This window comes from Canis lupus, chromosome 13 (assembly GCF_048164855.1).
Source record: "Canis lupus baileyi chromosome 13, mCanLup2.hap1, whole genome shotgun sequence".
Lineage (NCBI taxonomy): Eukaryota > Metazoa > Chordata > Mammalia > Carnivora > Canidae > Canis > Canis lupus.
In genome coordinates, this window is record NC_132850.1 from 24,120,451 (window position 1) to 24,139,672 (window position 19,222).

The 19,222-nt window shown below is 34.7% G+C and overlaps 1 protein-coding gene across 4 annotated transcripts in view; it reads left to right on the top strand.

The window, feature by feature from the left end:
- The window catches only part of PTPRQ (protein tyrosine phosphatase receptor type Q), a 246,273-nt gene that overhangs the window by 99,293 nt on the left and 127,758 nt on the right, over positions 1–19,222 (top strand). For all 4 annotated transcript variants that reach the window (XM_072772894.1, XM_072772895.1, XM_072772896.1 and 1 more), the window contains 3 exons: positions 2,377–2,497; positions 16,185–16,345; positions 17,072–17,217. In XM_072772894.1, the coding sequence (XP_072628995.1) occupies positions 2,377–2,497; positions 16,185–16,345; positions 17,072–17,217 (428 nt within the window). The remainder of the gene's footprint in view (positions 1–2,376; positions 2,498–16,184; positions 16,346–17,071; positions 17,218–19,222) is intronic.

The following is a 19,222-nucleotide window of genomic DNA, read 5'->3' on the forward strand; positions in this document are numbered from 1 at the left end:
CAGAGCAAATTAAAGATGGATAAAGGACTGAGAAGCTTTGCTTTATTGGGTATCAGGTGCTCTTCACTCTCATGAAACTTGCGATTTAAGGGAAGAGATCTAAATTTGATTTGTGTATGGACAAATAATCTTAAAACTTTACTCACTGGTTTTTAAGTATTCCCCCAAATTACTCCTCAGGACAAAGGAGGGATTTTAGCTATTCTCAGGCATCAGAGAAAGTGTAGCTGGGGAAGTTATATCTAAGCTATGACCTAAAGGAAGGTGAGTGAAGAGAGAGGGTAGGATGAGAGATAGGAAAGACCATGTGAGGCCAAGGGAGGATGAGTCTGTGCATCCCCTTCGCACCTACTCTCATATGCTCTGTTATATGAATTGGATAGATTTCAAAAGATGTTATTGCATTTATGTATTCTAATTTTCCTTCCTTTTTTTGAAGTAAATTTAATTTTTTAAAAATTTATTTTATGACTGGAAGTTTGTAGCTCTTTTTAAGGATATTTATTTATTTATTTATTTATTTATTTATTTATTTATTTATTCATGAGACACAGAGAGAGAGAGAGAGAGAGAGGCAGAGACACAGGCAGAGGGAGAAGCAGGCTCCACGCAGGGAGTCGGATGCGGGACTCCATCTCAGGTCTCCAGGATCAGGCCCTGGGCGCCTTCAGGCGGCGCTAAACCGCTGAGCCACCCTGACTGCCCCTGTACCTCTTAATCCCTTTCACCAATTTCATTTTTTTTTATTGTGTTTCAGAATGCAGATGCCAGAATGATTAAATCTTAGTGTGCTATAGTACATATTTTGTTTAGTTGACATGTTAATTATATTAAGTTAGCAATAAAAAGCTTTACATAAAAAGGAAAATACCCAAGGATATACTAAAATTAAAAATAAAACAGAATTTCTGATATTTGACATGAAAGTCGTAAAGCATATTATAGAATAGAAATGCTTAGTTACAGCATACTATGTTCTATATCAGTACTATTTTTTATTGAAATCCCTTTTTTCCAATAATAAACAAAAGTTAAGTTTGCAAAGATGTTAGAAAAAAATACCATAGGCTTTTGTTTTGACAAATGAAAGAGTTCTCAGAATAATTCAGATCTTGGGAAACAGACATTTCCAAGTGACATATGGATTCTTGTGATAATCAATATTTGATAGCATTTTTATTGTAGGGCCTGTGAGAATACCAAATGAAAATACAAATATAGCTGTCACCATTATTCCTTAGAATTCATCTCATAAAACTTTTCTCTACTCAATAATTCTTTTGTTGTTGGAAAGTTGTTACCAAAATAATGAAAACACACATATACACATATAGGCATAGGTACACACACAACTCTAGTCGAGATTATTCAGAAAATCAAAAGAAATTAAAATAATTCAGGTGGCATTTTCCCCAAATTATTGGAAAAAAGTGATATGCACATGTGCTCATCTATAAGTTAATGTTGTTCAAAGATCTGGGCAAATTCTTAAAACTTCTACTAGCTACCTATGAGTTCACTTTCCATATATAACTATAACAGTGATAAAAAAAGTTGTAATTTATACTCTTCTATATGCAAAAAATTGTATATTAATTTTCTAAGACATTACTGTGGTGTTACACAGACCTGAGAAATGCCATCCTAAATGTTTTATCTAAATGTAAACATAAACTTGGCCAAGTAGGTTGCTAGTAATCTTTTTTAGTGCTTATACGGTGCAGGATGGCTAAGGTATTTGAATCCTTATGCTGTTCTAGCAGAATTAGAAGTAGACCCTAACCTGTCCATACTCTTGTTTATGTGCTACATTGGTTTTCTTTGTCACCATTCAATTTTGAAGACTCCGTGAACAGATTTTGATACTATTTTACAGTTAAATGGCAACCGAAATTGAGGAATGTAGTTTTTATTTGTGAGGTCAGTCATTTTAACTTCTCTCCCAGTGTTATGCTTATCACTTTACCACTTCTTGAATGTGTGATTTTCTTCTACTTCTTTTTATTGTTTGAGGAGCACTTTCACAACATATTATATTTATTCACCCCAGTCGTCTTATTTTTACTAGAGGATGATAATTTACCGAGATGTACTTGAACAGTAGGTGAATCACTGTGACATACCCCTTGTTCTTTTTTCTCATGAAATATATTTTTCCATTGAATCACAGAAACAGATGTTCTAACACCACCATGCAAAATCTCTTTTTATCATCTCATTTTGAAAGTAAACAATTAGTCTCCCATGCTCACGAAGAAAGGCAGTGAACTTGATTCATTTACCAGCATGTTTATAATGAAAACTTAGCGCGTTTCCATTTTAGCCTTCTCTTATATATGTTTGATAAAATGTACTATCCTTACCCTAACTTTTCAGCTCCTGATTCTCCCCCCCAAGACTTTTCTGTAAAACAGTTGTCTGGTGTCACGGTGAAGTTGTCATGGCAACCACCCCTGGAGCCAAATGGAATTATCCTCTATTACACAGTTTATGTCTGGTAAGAATTTTTTTCTTTTTTGGAAATAGTTCTGAGAACAAGTATTAATCTGTAACATAATAGGAATGTAGTTTTTTTATTTCAGAATGTGATGCTACATTAAGAACCTGATTGTTAATGGGCTAGTTAATATGTTTTTTTTAAGAAACAAGTCTTTCCCATAGTATGCAGAGGTCCAAGCATTGTCAAATAACATAATTTTTGTACCTAAAAAAGTATATATCATGCATAATTATACTAAATTTCTGCTCTTAAAAGCCACTGACTGATCAACTTATGTGACTACAAGCATATAATTTAAACTCAGAGTTTTACACAAATATTCTGTATTGTCACTGTCTTGTTAAGTTTGAGCAGAACAATTTTAACTAAAATTTAACTGAAGAATATTTCTTCAGAAATATGTTATTTAAGGTCAAATTTCTAATGAAATTTAAGCAGTGTATCTATTTTTTTCTGATTACCTTTACCCTGATTCCCTATTTATGTCAGTTGTGAAAAAGATTAAATCCTATAGCACATCTCATGTCAATTGACATAGCTCTACTGCTTCATGAAAACTCAATACATAAAAACCCTCACTTTGATCTAACGTACGTCCTCTTAAAAATATTCACCAGTTATATATCTCATAGTAAATTTTAAATATTTAAACTCAGAAAATACAATTTATGTAATACTTTATATAACATAGGCATTTCTTAACCTTTATATTCCTGACTTGAAGGTCCAACATTGAGAGGCTACGATGTTTTAAAGAAGTCTACTCTTTACTCTCCTAGACTAAGACTTTTCTTTCCCTAATCTCTCTTTAAACCCTTCGCATACCATTCTCTAGGACTACATTTTCCGTTTGTTGGCATTGCCTGATACCTAGTCATTTTGTCTAGTCATAGAGAAATTGAGAGTGACATGAGAAATACCAGTAGGAAGAGAAGCAATGAGAAGAAGGTAACTGTTCTCCTCTGTGGCCTGGTTTATCCATTTTTCATGACTTCATTCAGCAAAATTGATAAAGTGCCTATATACCAGTGAGCAAGAAGCCCATATGACTCCTGCCCTCAAGGAACTTACATTCCAAAGTGATAAATGGACTATATGTCTCATAAACAAATGAAGGAAAGTCAGGGAAAAGATGGCTACTTTTGATGGGATGCTTGAGGAAATCCTTTTTGAAAAAGTGGTTTTGAGTTACAATCTGGATGACAAGAAGGAGCTTTTTGTCATGTGAAGATCTGCCAGGTGGGATTTTCCAGGAAGAAAGAACATCAGCTATATAGGCTCTGTGAAGAAACATAATTTGTCATTTTGAAGACCAGAGAGGTCAGTGTTGTTGGGGGTTAGGGAGACAGAGTAATACTGAGGAGAAGGAGGCAGACAAAGGTCAGAAGCCAAGCCACAATAAGGATTTGATTTTTCTTTTTAACTGTAATAAGACTTATTAGAGAATTTTAAGTATGTTGGATACTCTATGGAGAAAGAATTGTACATGGCAAACTGTTAGCAGGGATATTAGCTCAGAGACTATTTTAGTAGTCTGGGGAATAGATGTTATTGACAATGGAATAGATAAATGGGTAGATTTATTTCTACATTTGGAAAGGAGAGTTGACGACATAGCTCTACTGCTTCATGAAAACTCAATACATAAAACCCTCACTTTGATGTATTGACTCTGGGATAAAAAAAAGAGAGAGAGAGAGAGAGAGATGACTCGATGATGACTTTGCAATGTTTGACACTATTTTACTGAGTTAGAAAAAAATGAAAGTCAAACAAGTTAATAAAAGTGAAAATCAAGATTTTACCCGCTGGGGCTTCTGGCCCACACTGTGGGACAGTCTGGTCTGTCTGTATAGTGATCCTGCTGTCAGTTCCACTCCATAGTGGTGCTTTCTCTCTCCTGTTGTGAGGTGTGTCTCTTTTCTGTCTTACCTCATAGAATGGATTCTAAGTGCAAGGGAAGCCCCCTGAAAGTGGGGTCAGAGAATCTCAAGTCTGTGATACATCTCATCTGGCTCTTTGGGAATCCCGCTGCTGCCCACCTGCAGTCATAGCTTCTAGTTTCAAGATGCTGATCTTCTGTTTTATCCTTGATCCAACCTCAGGCTTCTTCTAGTGCCCTGGCTCCCTTGGCACGTCTGTCTCAACCTTCAGGTAGCTAGATGCTCTCACCATTCTGCAGTGGGAAGATGCAAACGGTGACTTCCACATCCTTCTCTAACTCCAGATGATCTGCTAGAGGGCTTTTAGATCTTGCTGAACGTGGTAGCATACTGAAAACAGAGATTTTCTAAGAGGCTTGTCATTTTTCTCTTCATCCTGAAAAGGAGCAAGCCCCTCTTCCTGTCATTCAGAGAGTTATTCATAGAGACATTGGACCAGAGAAGTTGCTCCTAGGATCAGCTGGAGAGTTTAAGATTGCAAAATTAGGGTGGTCAGTACATGCTGTATCCTCCAAGAGAACTACCTCCCTCCTCTGTAGAAGGAGCCAGGGACCTCCTGTTAAGACTATTTAAGTATATTCCCAGTTGTAGGCTGACTCTAAAAGAAACACTTGAAAACCCTCCTGGATCACAGCAAATTCATCAAAACTAGCAAATAGCCAAAGAAGCAAAGCATTAGGTAGCAAACAATCTTAAGACTCTTCTAGGGAAAGAAATCCTTGATCCAGGGCTGCTGTATAATCTGTCAAAAACAGGCTATGACATGTATTTTACTGTGGACTGCCTGCCTGAATCTAGAATGCTACTGAAAGTTATATGTATACACACACATACACACTAAGCAGGCAGGATCTCAGCCTCTCCATTCAGAAAGTTCCACTTCAATAAATAAGACACTCTGAAGTCAAAGAAGCCATAAGAATCATGCTAACTTCACTGGTTTCACAATCCAGAGGCAAGGTTCAAGTGCAGCTGCCCCACGGCCTGTTTTGAGTAAGGTGTCCTTGTGAAAAATGAACTTGGAGTCCAGTTGTGGGAATGTGGCCACTTTATCCTGACTTGTTCGGTTAAAGAGCCGTTCAATGACCTTCCAAGTGCCTGAGTGTGTGTGTAACAGTACTACTGGGCAGCCAAGCCCAATACAGCTATTGGAATGAATATGTGAATCTTTCTTTTTAGGTGTTAAAATAAGGATTTTTTTAAAAAAGGATACATAAATTTATTAAAACTCTAAAGATATTTCACAACTTACTGAAATTAGAGAAATGGCTTTTAATATATTAAGTCTAGCAACTTAGACATCCCAGGAATTAGATTTCAAAGGTCAGAGAAAGAACTCCTTATTAAAGGTTTTAACATTACATTTTTTTGTTGTTAACCTGGGACTTGGAACACTTTTGGAAACATGGGATTAAATTCTGGCGCTGCCATTCAATTATCTGTGTGGTTCTCTTAAAATACCGTATAAATGGTGGTATCATTATTAGCAGCATTCCTGTTTCAGGGATTCACATTTCCCTCATACTTCTCAGGTTCCATTATTTTTGTTGTTCCAATTATCACCAAACTGTTTTTAAAAACAACATCTTTGGATGTTTGCTATTTTCAGTTTGTCTGTAAAATGCAAACTGCCGATTTTATTCATTATACTGGATGACTTCTCTGTTTGTCATGAATATTTCTCTACAAAATGAGGGTTAATGTGCAGACATTTCTGACCAGCGATGGCTAAAATTAGCCATCACATTTGTGATGAGTCACATTTGATTTTTAGATGGCATGCTCATTTTTTAGTTTAAAAAATTTCTTTAATTTAAATTCAATTTGCCAGCATATATTATAACACCCAGTGCTCATCTCATCATGTGCTCTCCTTAATGCCATCCCCCAGTTACCCTAACCTCCTATCCACCTCCCCTTCTGCAACCCTTTGTTTATTTCTCAAAGTTAAGGGTCTCTTATGGTTTGTCTTCCTCTCTAATTTTTCACCACTCAGCTTCCTCCTCTTCCCTTATAATCCCTTTTACTATTTCTTATATTCTGCATACAAATGAAACCATATGATAATTATTATTTATCTGATTGACTTATTTCACTCGGTGTAATACCCTCCAGTTCTATGCACGTCAATATAAGTGGTAGGTATTCATCCTTTCTGATGGCTGAGTACTATTCCATTGTGTATATAGACCACATCTTCTTTATCCATTCATCTGTCAAAGGACATCATGGCTCCTTCCACAGTTTAGCTATTGTGGATATCGCTGCTATGAACATTGGGGTGCAATGTCCTATCATTTCACTACAGCTGTATCTTTGGGGTAAATGCCCAGTAGTGAAATTACTGGGTTGTAGGGTACCTCTATTTTTAACTTTTTAAGGAACCTCCCCATTGTTTTCCTGAGTGGCTGCACCAGTTTGCATCCCCACCAACAGTGCAAGAGGGTTTCCCTTTCTCCACATCCTCACCAAAATTTGTTGTTTCCTGTCTTGTTAATTTTAGCCATATTTACCAGTGTAAAGTGGTATCTCATTGTGGTTTTGATTTGTATTTCCCTGTTGACAAGTGATGGGGAGCATTTTTTTTTCATGCGCTTGTAGCTCTTCTCCGTTCATGCCTTCTGCTAATTTCTTGACTTGATTCTTTGTTTTTTTGGGTGTTAAGTTTGATAAGTTCTTTATAGATCTTGGGTACTAACCCTTTATCTGATATGTCATTTGCAAATATCTTCTCCCATTCTATAGGTTGCCTTTTAGTTTTATTGACTGTTTCCTTTGCTGTGCGGAAGCTTTTTATCTCCATGAAATACTAATAGTTCATTACTGGTTTTGTTTCCCTTGACTTTATGGACGTGTCTTGCAAGAACTTGCTGTGGCCAAGGTCAAAAAGTTTGCTGCCTGTGCTCTCCTCTAGGATTTTGATGGATTCCTATCTCACATTTAGATCTTTCAACCATTTTGAGTTTATCTTATGTAAACTTAACTGCATTTTATTTTTTAATCTTTTTTAACTTCCTGCATTTTAAAATGTTTCCTTTTAAAGTTTGTTTTGTGAGATAGTTTTTATCATTTATCAAGATGGTAAATTAGCATTTTTTCCTCAGTTATATTGATAAATTGTTTATTTGTGTCTAAACAATAAACAATCTTTGCTTTGCAAGAGCAACCTCCATTAAATAAATGAATCCCTGTTAGAACAGTTAGTTTCTTCTTTTAATATACTTTGGATTGAGGAGTAGTATTTTAGTAAACTGATACAACGCTCATTTATTTACCTTATATAGGTCTCCCTTGACTTACAGTAGGGTTACATCCTGATAAACCCATCATAAGTAGAAAATATCAATTAAGTAAAAAGTGCACTTACTACACCTAACCTGCAGAATATCACAGCTTAGCCTAGCCTACCTTAAATGTGTGTAGAACACCTATATTAGCCTATAATTGGGCAAAATCATCTAACACAGAACTACTTTACAATAAAGCATTGAATATATCTTGTAATTTATTGAATACTTTACTGAAACAGAATTGTCATCTGGGTACAGAATGGTTGTAAGTGTATTGGTTGTTGATCCTCATGACTGTGTAGCTGACTGGGAGCTGTGGCTTGCTGCCTCTCCCAGCATCATGAGAAAGGATTGTACCGCATATGGCTAGCCTGTAAAAAGTCAAAATTTAAAATTCCAAGTACATTTTCTACTGTGTATTGCGTTCACACCATCATGAAGTGGAAAAATCCTAAGTTGAACCATTGTAAATTTGGAACCACCTGTTGAATTCAACTTGGATTTGTTTAGCAATTTTGCTTCTATATTTTTAGTAAAATTTAACAGTTGTTTCTTTTTTGTTTTGTTTTGTTTTTAAAACTTCTGAGTGAATACCGTATAAGGGATAGCTAAAAGACTGGAGTGAAAGTAATGCTGAAAATTCTAGCTTATATACAAATCTTGGCTTTTAAATGTTTCTATTTTCTTAGTAGTAATTTTGAGAAGTAATTCTGAATCAGTGTGACAAATGTTTATTAAACTCTGTGGGGAGATAAAGAATATATATAGAATTTAAAAATGATTGTAGACTAGAGATGAAATATATGTGTTAAATAATTCTAAAAATATTTGCTAAATAATACATTAGGAAGTCAGCTCTTTCAAAAATGCCATTGGTCAAATAATGTCCCCCATAATATAAAAGTTTACCTTTGGAAATGGCCTTCTATATGCTAAAAGTATGTTAAATTCTGTTGCTTCCAGTTTTTGAAAATATTTAAATACTACCTGTTTGAGTATACAATATAGATCAGAAAGGGAAGATTGTAAAGTTAGAATGATATGCCAGGAGAACATCTCAGTGGACACAGTGTAGTAGTCTCCTTATCTGTGTTTTTGCTTGCTTTGTTGTTTCCTGTCACTTAACCACTTAACCACAGTCAACTGCAGCCCAGAAGTAGATGATCCTCCTGACAAATCATCAAAAGTTCAATAAAAACCTAATGTTACATCTCAATGCCTACATCATTCACCTCGCTTCATCTTATCACGTAGGCATTTTATCATCTTACATCATCACAAGAGGGAGGGTGAGTACAGTACAATAAGATATTTTAAGAGAGAGAGGCCACATTCACAATTTTATTACAGTATATTGTTTTAATTATTCCATTTTATTATTAGTTTTTGTCGTTAACTCTCTTACTGTGCCTAACTTATAGATTAAACTTATCATAGGTATGTGTATATAGAAAGAAACATAATATACATAGGGTTCAGAACCATCTGTGGTTTTCGGCAGAAATCAATGGAGGTCTTGGGATGTATCCTCTACGGATTGGAGGAACAATTGTGTATGTTTGGAGGCAAGCACAAATGAACTGTGCCAGGAAGTTGATACGTAGCATTGTAGAAATGGAATATTAGGGTCAGATTGGGGTGGTAAGAGAAGCAAGCACAGATAGAGGGAGTGATTCAATACAAGGATGCCCTTGAATTGTTTAACTTGAGGTTTCTAATGGGTTATTAAAATCTCCATCTCAGTTCTGTCTTGCTAGTCATTTCTCTGAGTGACCTGGATGAAGGTGGGTGCCAAGTCACAAACAGGCTACTTGTGGGCCACCTGTGCTTTGCTGGACCTGTGAGCTTTTGAAAAATTTTAAATAGAATCCTGCAGCATTTAACAATGAATAGATCTCTAGTAAAAATTCAGGTTCCCTTGTTTCTTACAGAAATTGTGAAGTTTCCCATATTCCCCATGATAAAAATCAGCTGGAGTTGAATAGAAGCTGTCTTTAGATGGAGCATTTGCTTGGCAATTTACCACAGTTCCCACCACACCCTGTTTCAAATCCAGTCTTCTTAGTCATGTATTTTGCTCGTGTGGATCTTTACACCCTCAATTTATGGGTCTCTTAATCACATTTGTGATATGTACACAGCTGGGAGAGATTGTGATTTCCTTGCATTGCAGACTGGGGGAACAAATCATCTTCGAGAACTAGGCAACAGTGCTCAAGAAGGATACTATAGTAGAATTTTGGGACAAATGTGTTCAGTATACTGAACCTATACTTTCTTATTTATTTTTCATAAAAATACCATAAAGAGAATATTGTTCCCATTCTGTAGGTGTGGAAAATGAGTTCTGAGGTTAAGGAGTTACTTAAGTTTACAGAACTTGAAGAAGACAGTAAGAATTCAGACCTAGATCTGTCGTAGTCCTAAATCATGTTTTTCTCAAATCACTCTGAATAAGTATTATAACTGGCATTTGTTCTAAATACTCAGCAGTATACTTACAGGATTAGGGAAGTCTTTGATAAAAATATTTGTGATAAACACTTATGGAGTTATAATAAATTGAGCTTATTGCATCAACTCAAATGGGCTATTTCTACAAAAAAAATCACTGGCTTGTTTTTGGTCTGCATTAGTTGATGGACTATATTCACTGTGAGAGAATAAGTATACTGTTTCATGTGTACACCATTTGGATTACTGGTCTCTGCCTATAGTATATAGAAAAAGTAGAGCTTGTTCAGGAATAAGTGATACAGATGGTGAAAATACTCAGGATCAAGGCATGTGAGAAACTGCTGGGAGAATGGGAAGAGGTTTCAGTTAAGGCTTTTATTTTCAAGTGCCTGGACCCAACCTAAATTGGCTTAAGCAAAAATGGGAATTTATTGGCACATAGCTGAAAAGTCTGTGATATACGAACCCTGGAGGAGCACAAATAATTTCATTAGACGTGGTTAACAGTAAGAAGCTTATGTGGATAACAGCAAAATAGCCCTATATCTTCACTATAATAATACAGGAGGAAAGCAGGAGATGATGAAGCTAGAGAGGTAGGCAGCCCAGATACATGAATTTTTGAGGCTTGAATAAAGGTATACATATATTTCTATCTGTCCATCTATCCAGAGAATCTGAATCTCAATATTGTAGGGGATTTTAAATTTTAACTTTAACCATGTACCCAAAGATCACACTGCAAGAGAAAATACCCCAAGGATTTTCCATTCCTCTTGTAATAAAATCCAAGCTTTTTATTCTGGCCTGAGGAGTTGCATCCACTCTCAGGGAATGACATCTTTCTCCTTCAACTCAAGCACAATCCCTCCTCCTGTCTTCTTGTCCTTAATTCCTTGTGTCTGCTCCAAGATCATGTCAATAAATGGCTCCTCAGCTTCAAACTCATTCTCTTTAATGCCCTTTTTCTTTAATCTTATAAATGTGTCTTTTCTGCTGAAGGGAAACAAGACAAAACCAAGCCAAATCAACCAGCCAACCAAATGATGACAATAAGAATGACAGCAACAATAAATAAATACCCTACTTTCACTCAGACTTTCTCTGAAACTGTAGAGAAGATTTAGGATCATAGAATATGCAGCTATTTATGTCTTGCTAGTTTGGGATTATTTAATACATGACTGCTGGTGTATTAGTACTCCTCACTCAGCTATGCAAAGTAAGTGTTCTAGTGTAGAACATAGAAGAGAAGTTCCTCATACTGGGAAAATTAGTGAAAATCACTGGTTCATAGAGTAAGAGATTATTTGACAGAGTCAAGTAAGTGGATGTTGAAATTATTATTGGAAGTGTTATTTAGTGAGTGAAATGATTAATCTAGAATATTTAGGTAACAACAGATTATAGCTTTGAAAATAAGTACATAGGAATGGACAAGGATGGATGTATCATTACCCACATGGAACAAAATACCAAATGATGATTAGAATTAAGATCATGACTTTTCAATGAAGATCATGTGTAGAAAACCATTCATGCTTATGCTTAGGGAAATGGAATTTGTTTCAGTCTTCTCCAGTGGTTTTGGTACTCAAGATTTCTTCACTGGCAGTTGTTACTTAACATGATCTCAATGAGATAAGAGATGAGCAAAGAAAGTGATAAGCCAGACCAAAGAAACTGCTTATATACTCTAGAATTTCCTTTATGTCCTAGATGTCAAAATGTGGTCTGTCTTCTGAAAAAAAAATCATACCTTAATGAGGAAATAACTTGATTTTAAAGACTCCATTAATCCTATCCCAAGACATTTTCTTGGTGTTTACCAATGAGTATAGACAGAAAACCTGTATCCTATTTTTGTCCAGAACAGTTTCAAGGTCATTTAAATTATTCCAATGCCTCAAATTCAAGAAAGTCTTAAAATGTTCTAATAAGTTTCTAGAATTAAATCAGTAAAATGAGTACACTAAGGACTCCCTTTAGTTTAAAAATTTACACTGACTAGGAGGTTTTTCTGATGTTGAAAGTTATATATTTTAGAGATTAAGTATTGTTGGCATTTTTTTCCTTAACTTTTGACACAGTTTATACTTTTGGATATGTAAGACTTAGACCTGTTTTTTCAGGGAAGCTTCTTTTCTTTTTCTCCCCACCATACTCAACTCCCTATTCTACTCTCAAACCTTGCAAACTAAGTTTCTAGTCAACAATTCCCTGCATCTTTGGGAGCTATAGTGTATTCTCTTTTTCTAGATGTTACCAATAGTCAAATTTTACTGATTTGATTTTTTTGCTCATCTCTTTTTCTTTGCTGTTAGTCATTGGTGGGGCAGGTTGGGGGGAGGTGTTGTCCTTGTCCTTAAAGGGATTTTATTGTTATTAATGAATTGTTTTATAATTATTTACTATTTTGTCAAATTTGAGGACAGGGGCTGATTCTTACTCATATTTATTTCTAACATAGTTCCTGAATAAAGTAGACATTCAATAAATTTTGTCAAATTGATTGCATACATATCTCTAGATTCAAAGGGACTAGGGAAAGCATCTGTCCTTCTTTGTTTGGAACACTAACTAGAACAATGCCTTTCTAATTCTAATATATATTGTGTTCCATTTAAGACATTACAATAAAATATAGAAAAGAAGATGTGTACATTATGCAAAAAAGAAAAAAGGACCACAAAAAACCAATATACATGTGAAAAGATATTCTATCTCACAAATGGTTAAGGATGTACAGATTAGATTTTGGGGGGAGGCTTAAGCTTACAATAATTAAGAAGATTTATATCCATACTAGTAATAAAAGTTTGTCAAAAGGTGTGCCCTCACACATTGTTGTTGTGGGTCTAAGTTATAATCATTTATAATTTGGAACAGTGATCATTAAAATTTTTTTAAAAAATTGATTCAATGATTACACTACTGGGAATTTAACCCATAGAAATCCAAGTGCCATTATGGAAAGGTATTTGTGTAAGAATGATTATTGTGTCATGGTTTGTAACTAAAAGGGCGGGCCACCTGGGTGGCTCAGTGTTTGAGCATCTGCCTTTTGCTCAGGTCCTGGGGCCCTGGGATCGAGTCCCGCATCGGGCTCCCCATAGGGAGCCTGCTTCTCCCTGTGCCAGTGCCTCTGCCTCTCTCTGTGTGTCTCCCATGAATAAATAAATTAAATCTTTTTAAAAATTTAGAAATAAAAGAGAGAGAGGGAGAAAGAAAGAGAGAGAGTGGGAGAAAGAGAAAAAGCAACCTAAATGTTGATCTTACAGACAAATGGCTGAGTAACTATGATACATCGAAATCAGGTAACTACAAAAAAGTAATGATATAGATCATTGTTATTATCACATAGATCATAATAAGCAAAAAAAATCAAGATATAGAAAAACATATACTTTTATAAATGGAAATAAACACTAATGGAACACCTAATATTCCTATTATGATATTTTCAAACTAATCAAAACAGATATTTAAACCAGTTAAAACCAAAAGATTATAGCAGTGTAAAACCTGGGTTTCTTATGCACAGGACAGAGTCACCCATGTGAGCTTCAGGATTGCTCACTGAGACTGTGCTTTGGAGAGCAGAAAGCTCTGGCATCCAGCCAGAGGTTCATGGGTGTTTCCTCCAGTCTGGCGACTGCATTAAGAGCAAGGAGGGAGTCAGATCCTCAGAGATAGCAGTATTTCTCTCTTTTATACTTCCTAGTTCTCAGTTGTTTAGCAAACTGTCTCTTACTTATTTAAGATATGTTCTGAACTTGGATCAGAAATTGACATTTCAGTTGAAGTTTGCTTATGCTCAGATATTTTTTTTTACCTTACTCATTAAAATATCAGCAACAATCCTAAATTCCAAAAGAAAAACAAACAAGCTTCAAACAGCAAGACATCAGTATCTGAAAAATTTTGTTAGTACTAGTTTGTCCCAGGGTAAATCAGTATAGATGTAGAAACTATATCCATATATCCTAAGGTGGATTATTGGTTTTGTTATTAAGACGATTTATAAAGACTATTTTCTTCTTAGTGAAATATCTGGATATATGAGACAAAATTTACTTTTGACTCGCCTTTTTCAGGTAATTGCCTCCATTCTACATCATCTGTGGAACATAATCAGGGTTATCCTTATTGTAGGCATAGTCATCTGCAGTATTTTGTTGTGAAAGTCAGGGCAAGCAGGTAAGTAATGCAAGGCATCAAATAGCACTGAAAAATAAGCTTGAAAAGGAATTTTAAAAATAGATAAAATGCAATTAGATTACTTTAGTTAATTTCATAGCTTTGGAGATCTGAACTGGATTAACCATACTGCAGTGTTCTAATGACCTGTGACCAATGACAGGAGTACGGAATTGGGTAAAGTTTCTATGACAAGGCATCTTTCTCCAAGACTAACAGCCACAACATTAAGGTCTAAAAGCCTCCTCCAGGGTCTCAATGAAGTCCCTACTGCTTCTGAGAGAGGCTGTCTGATGGAACTGTTTCAAATTGCTCAATAGCCTTGCTAATCCTGCCTGTCTCCAATCACATACTCTGAATCCATATTTTTCTCACTGTGGTAAGCTTTCCAACTACTTTTTAGATAACCATACGTGATATTTGGAGTGGATTGATGCTTTTGTAATAGTAAAATGGTAAAACCGTGCCTGAAATGTATGTCTTTGTGGATACCCTTAATTGTTTCAATGGCAAAGAGAGAACATTTTATATTCAGAAAAAATATCCATTTACTTCTTGGGTGCTTTGTGAAACCATAGAGGAAAAAAAAATGAGATTACAGAAGAGATAGATACTTTTTCTGTGATGTTGATCATATTCCCTTACTTACATTCTTTCATAATTAATTGCTCTTAAAAATCTAAACTTTTTTGAAAAGAAGTTTCATTCATTTATTTGAGAGGGAGGAGGGGTAAAGGGCAGAGGGAGAGAGAGAGAATCCTCCAGCCGACTCCCCACTGAGCACTGAGCCTGAGGAGGGGTTGGACCAGGACCTTGAGATGATGACCTGAGTTGAAATCAAGAGGATGCTTAACTGACTGAGCCATCTAGGCACTCCTAAATTTCTTTTGAAATGCAGTTTTCAGCACTGCTATATCCATGTTCATTTTTTTAATTTAGATTCTAGTCTATACTTAATTCAAAGCTATAGAAACTCCACGAGCATGGCTGAAATAAAATAATTGTAGTATTATATTACTTAGCAACATTTTGTTCTGTAGACTTTCTTTTCCCCCTTGGGATTTCAGTACTTACTTGGAGAGTTTTAATCAACATTTATTTGTTTTTTCTTTTCTGGAATGACATTTTAAATACTTCTAAGATTTTAATTGGATAAGAGACATGAGTTCTACCTTTTTCTTTTTTGTATTTGTATGTTATACAGACATTATTTCAGTTACTTACAATTAATACATAATTTATTACTATAAATTAATAATTAAAGGATAATTAATTAATATAATTAATAAATGAAGGATAACCCACAAGCTCACTATTTTAGATGATACTACTATTCAGATATTTACTATTTTTTTAATTGGTCTAAGGTAAATATTATTTTTGTACAATATATGAAAAGTGAATTTGACAAAGAGTATAAATAAGATGTTGTGTACACTTAAAAAGACCAAATATTTGAACAACTAAAAAACATGGGTATGAAAAGGAGTGATGTAACTATGTAGACTACATAGTATTCCTAGGGATCTATTAAAATCAGTCCAAGCAAATTCTAATATGAACATCCTATTAGCATTTGAATGAATTTTGAATATACTTGAAAACAAATTTATTTATTGAATTCTTGATTTCGCTCTTTTCAGCATTTCAAAATAAGTGACATCTTTATCCAATTAGTCCCGATTAATATATTTCTGTGCATTAATGTTGCTTATTTTTAATGTACTTGTGCTCAAAATATATATGTAGCGTTTAATAGTCAATTTTACAGATAACTTCTTTTTTTTCTCATAGGGATAGATCATCATTAAAAACTATCAATGTAACTGAAGCAACACTAGAGTTCTCAGATTTGGACTATGATGTTGAATATAATGCTTATGTAACAGCTAGCACCAGGTTTGGTGATGGGAAAATGAGAAGCAGTATCATTAACTTTCGAACACCCGAGGGAGGTGAGTTCTTTTGGATGTAGGTCAAGTAAAAGAATAACCTACTCAGAAAAAAAAAAAAAAAAAAAAGCTTTAAATATCAAAATGAATTAGTAAGCCTAATACCTGTCATCATTTTGGAGGCAAACTTGCTTTTTGGTCACTTCCTAGCTGTGTGATGTTCGGAAAGTTAATCTTTCTGTGCCTGTTTCCTATTTGTATTAATGGAAACAATATATACCTATTCTATAGGGTCCTTATAAAGATTAAATGAGTTTATATTTGTAGATGCACTCAGCACAGAACTTGACACTTAGTATGCATTTATGTATTTCCTAAATGAAACAAAATAAAATGCATGAAGTCAGCTCGCTACCTTTGTTCTCTAGTATTCAATTTCAAGATTCTAAGTTAAATTATAATTTCATATTATGTGTTTTATACTGGAAATTCGTTATGATGTTGTTTTCAAATACAGGGAGGTAGGCATGTTTTAGAGCTGGGATGGTGTTTTACGAGTAAGAAATCTATCTGTCAGCTGCCTGGATGTTGCATTGATACAGTGTGAGAGAGATGGTCCAATGAGCCTATGAATTTCATTTCTGACTTTTAATTAGCTGTTATTCCCAATTTAAATTTTCTTTTGAAAAATAATGCTCATCACTTATCAATGACAGGTAAAATTTAGAACATTTCAGACATCATTTGGAGCCACAAGTATAGTTTTTTGTTCAATTATTTGTTTTATAGCACCAAGTGATCCTCCCAAAGATGTTCATTATGCAAATCTCAGTTCTTCATCAATAATGCTCTTTTGGATGCCTCCTTCAAAACCTAATGGGATTATACAATATTATTCTGTTTATTACAGAAATACTTCGGGTACTTTTTTGCAGGTAAGACCTGAATTTTCTCCTGGTTCTTTATTTATAGTTCTTTATTTATAACCTTCAGTTTTATTGATGATGATATAGACTTAGCATGATAGAAAAATCATTTATCTTACACTGATAATTATGCATAGACATTTTATAAAACTCCCATTGACATTGAAAAAAATGTGGTGGAAATATGTCAGATACATTTTAATCTAGTTATGCATGTTCACACATTTCAAATGTATTGCTAACAATGAAGCTACCATCTATTTAAAAATCTGTATATAAATATGGCCCTTAATTCCACTTACCCAAGAAGTGTTGTCAAAGGAGTTGATGGCTTAATTTACCATCAATTATTTCTTAGCTAATTTTTTCCCCTTTTGTTTGTATACAGTATAAATAGTTTTCATGTTTGGATGTGTTTGCATATTTCTCTTCAATTTAAAAAAATTTCATCTGCTAGCAGGAGGGGTTGTTATTATTATTTAGCATTAGATGTAATAAAACCTCTAGGAATATGATTAACTAAAAGTATGCAGGGCTTTAGGGTCGCACAGTTTTCTCATGTGAATGATAATGGTTATGGAAATAGTTAAAATGCATTTCATTTAGAGAAGTATTTTCAATTTACTCAATAGAATTCCTTTATTTATCCAAACCAAATACTTTTTTTCAAACCAAATATTTTATAGAACTCTAATAGAAGAACATAGATAAGTCTTAGTAATTTTGAATTGTCCAGTTGTGTTTGTGACTGACATCATTAATTTAACCACTAGAGTTAGTTCTTGGAATCAGCAATCTCAGGAAGTAGAGCATGCTTTATTGTATTATTTGCCTTACTGTATCTATGATGCAATTTAGGTTTGATCAGTAGAGTCAGAGCAGAATTTTGCCAGCTGTCTCAGAACTAACCTAGCAGTGAATAAGAGAAAGTCAAGGTTGGTTTGTTTTTTCCATTCTGCTCAAGGCCATCTAAGGGTGAGGGTTGAATAAGTGTGACTACTTAAGACTCCATGCCAAAAGGAAAAACTACTCTAATTCAAGACATGAAGGGCAGCCTGGGTGGCTCAGCGGTTTAGCGTCTGCCTTTGGCCAGTGATCCTGGAGACCTGGGATCGAGTCCCACGTCGGGCTCCCTGCATGGAGCCTGCTTCTCGCTCTGCCTGTGTCTCTGCCTCTCTCTCTCTCTCTCTCTTTCTGTGTCTCTCATGAATAAATAAATAAAATCTTTTTTAAAAAAGACATGAAGATACAAATATATACATCATTATAGATGTAGATTTTTAAAACAAATACCTTAAGTGTGGAAGGAGAAGGAGGATCCTTTTTTCCCCTTCTATGTACCTTAAACGATTTTGCTATTCCTTTTTGTTCTACTCTATTTGGAAGAAAGAAATGGGATTAGTGTGAAATTTGTTGTTAATTTTTATACAATGTTGTTTACAAATTTACAACGTGTCTTTATGTCTTGGAAGCCATTCAAATGCAGATTTTTCTTCTTTCATGCATTTAACAGAAATATTGCAGAGTGGTGTCCATAGTTCTGAATCTTAGCAAAGATTTTGCCTCTGCACAGTTTACTTTATGACCTGTATATAAAAAATTCTGTTTTGGTTCTCTTGGTCGACATCTAAATAATGAAGTGTAAACATCTAACTACGGTTTCAACATGATCTTATGAGCCTATTTATTCAAACCTGGGTATATGATACCATCCCACTTACAATTCATCTATCTTAGAAAATGTAATCTTTTATTAAATAACCTTAAGAATGCTTTTAAGTGTGACAGCTGCAAGAGGGCACAGGCTAATGATGTGAAAACAGTTCTCATATTGCTCGGAGTTCATCTGTGCCTTAATTTGTTCCTCAAGTTAGTGTTAGATACAGCATCTTCACTTCCATATTTTCTATTTTGAGTTGGGAGAATAGAAGAAATCCTTGAGATAAAAATCATGTAGCAGAATAAGTGTATTGCTTTTTTCTTCCCCCTTCTCTTTCCCCTAGAACTGTGTAGA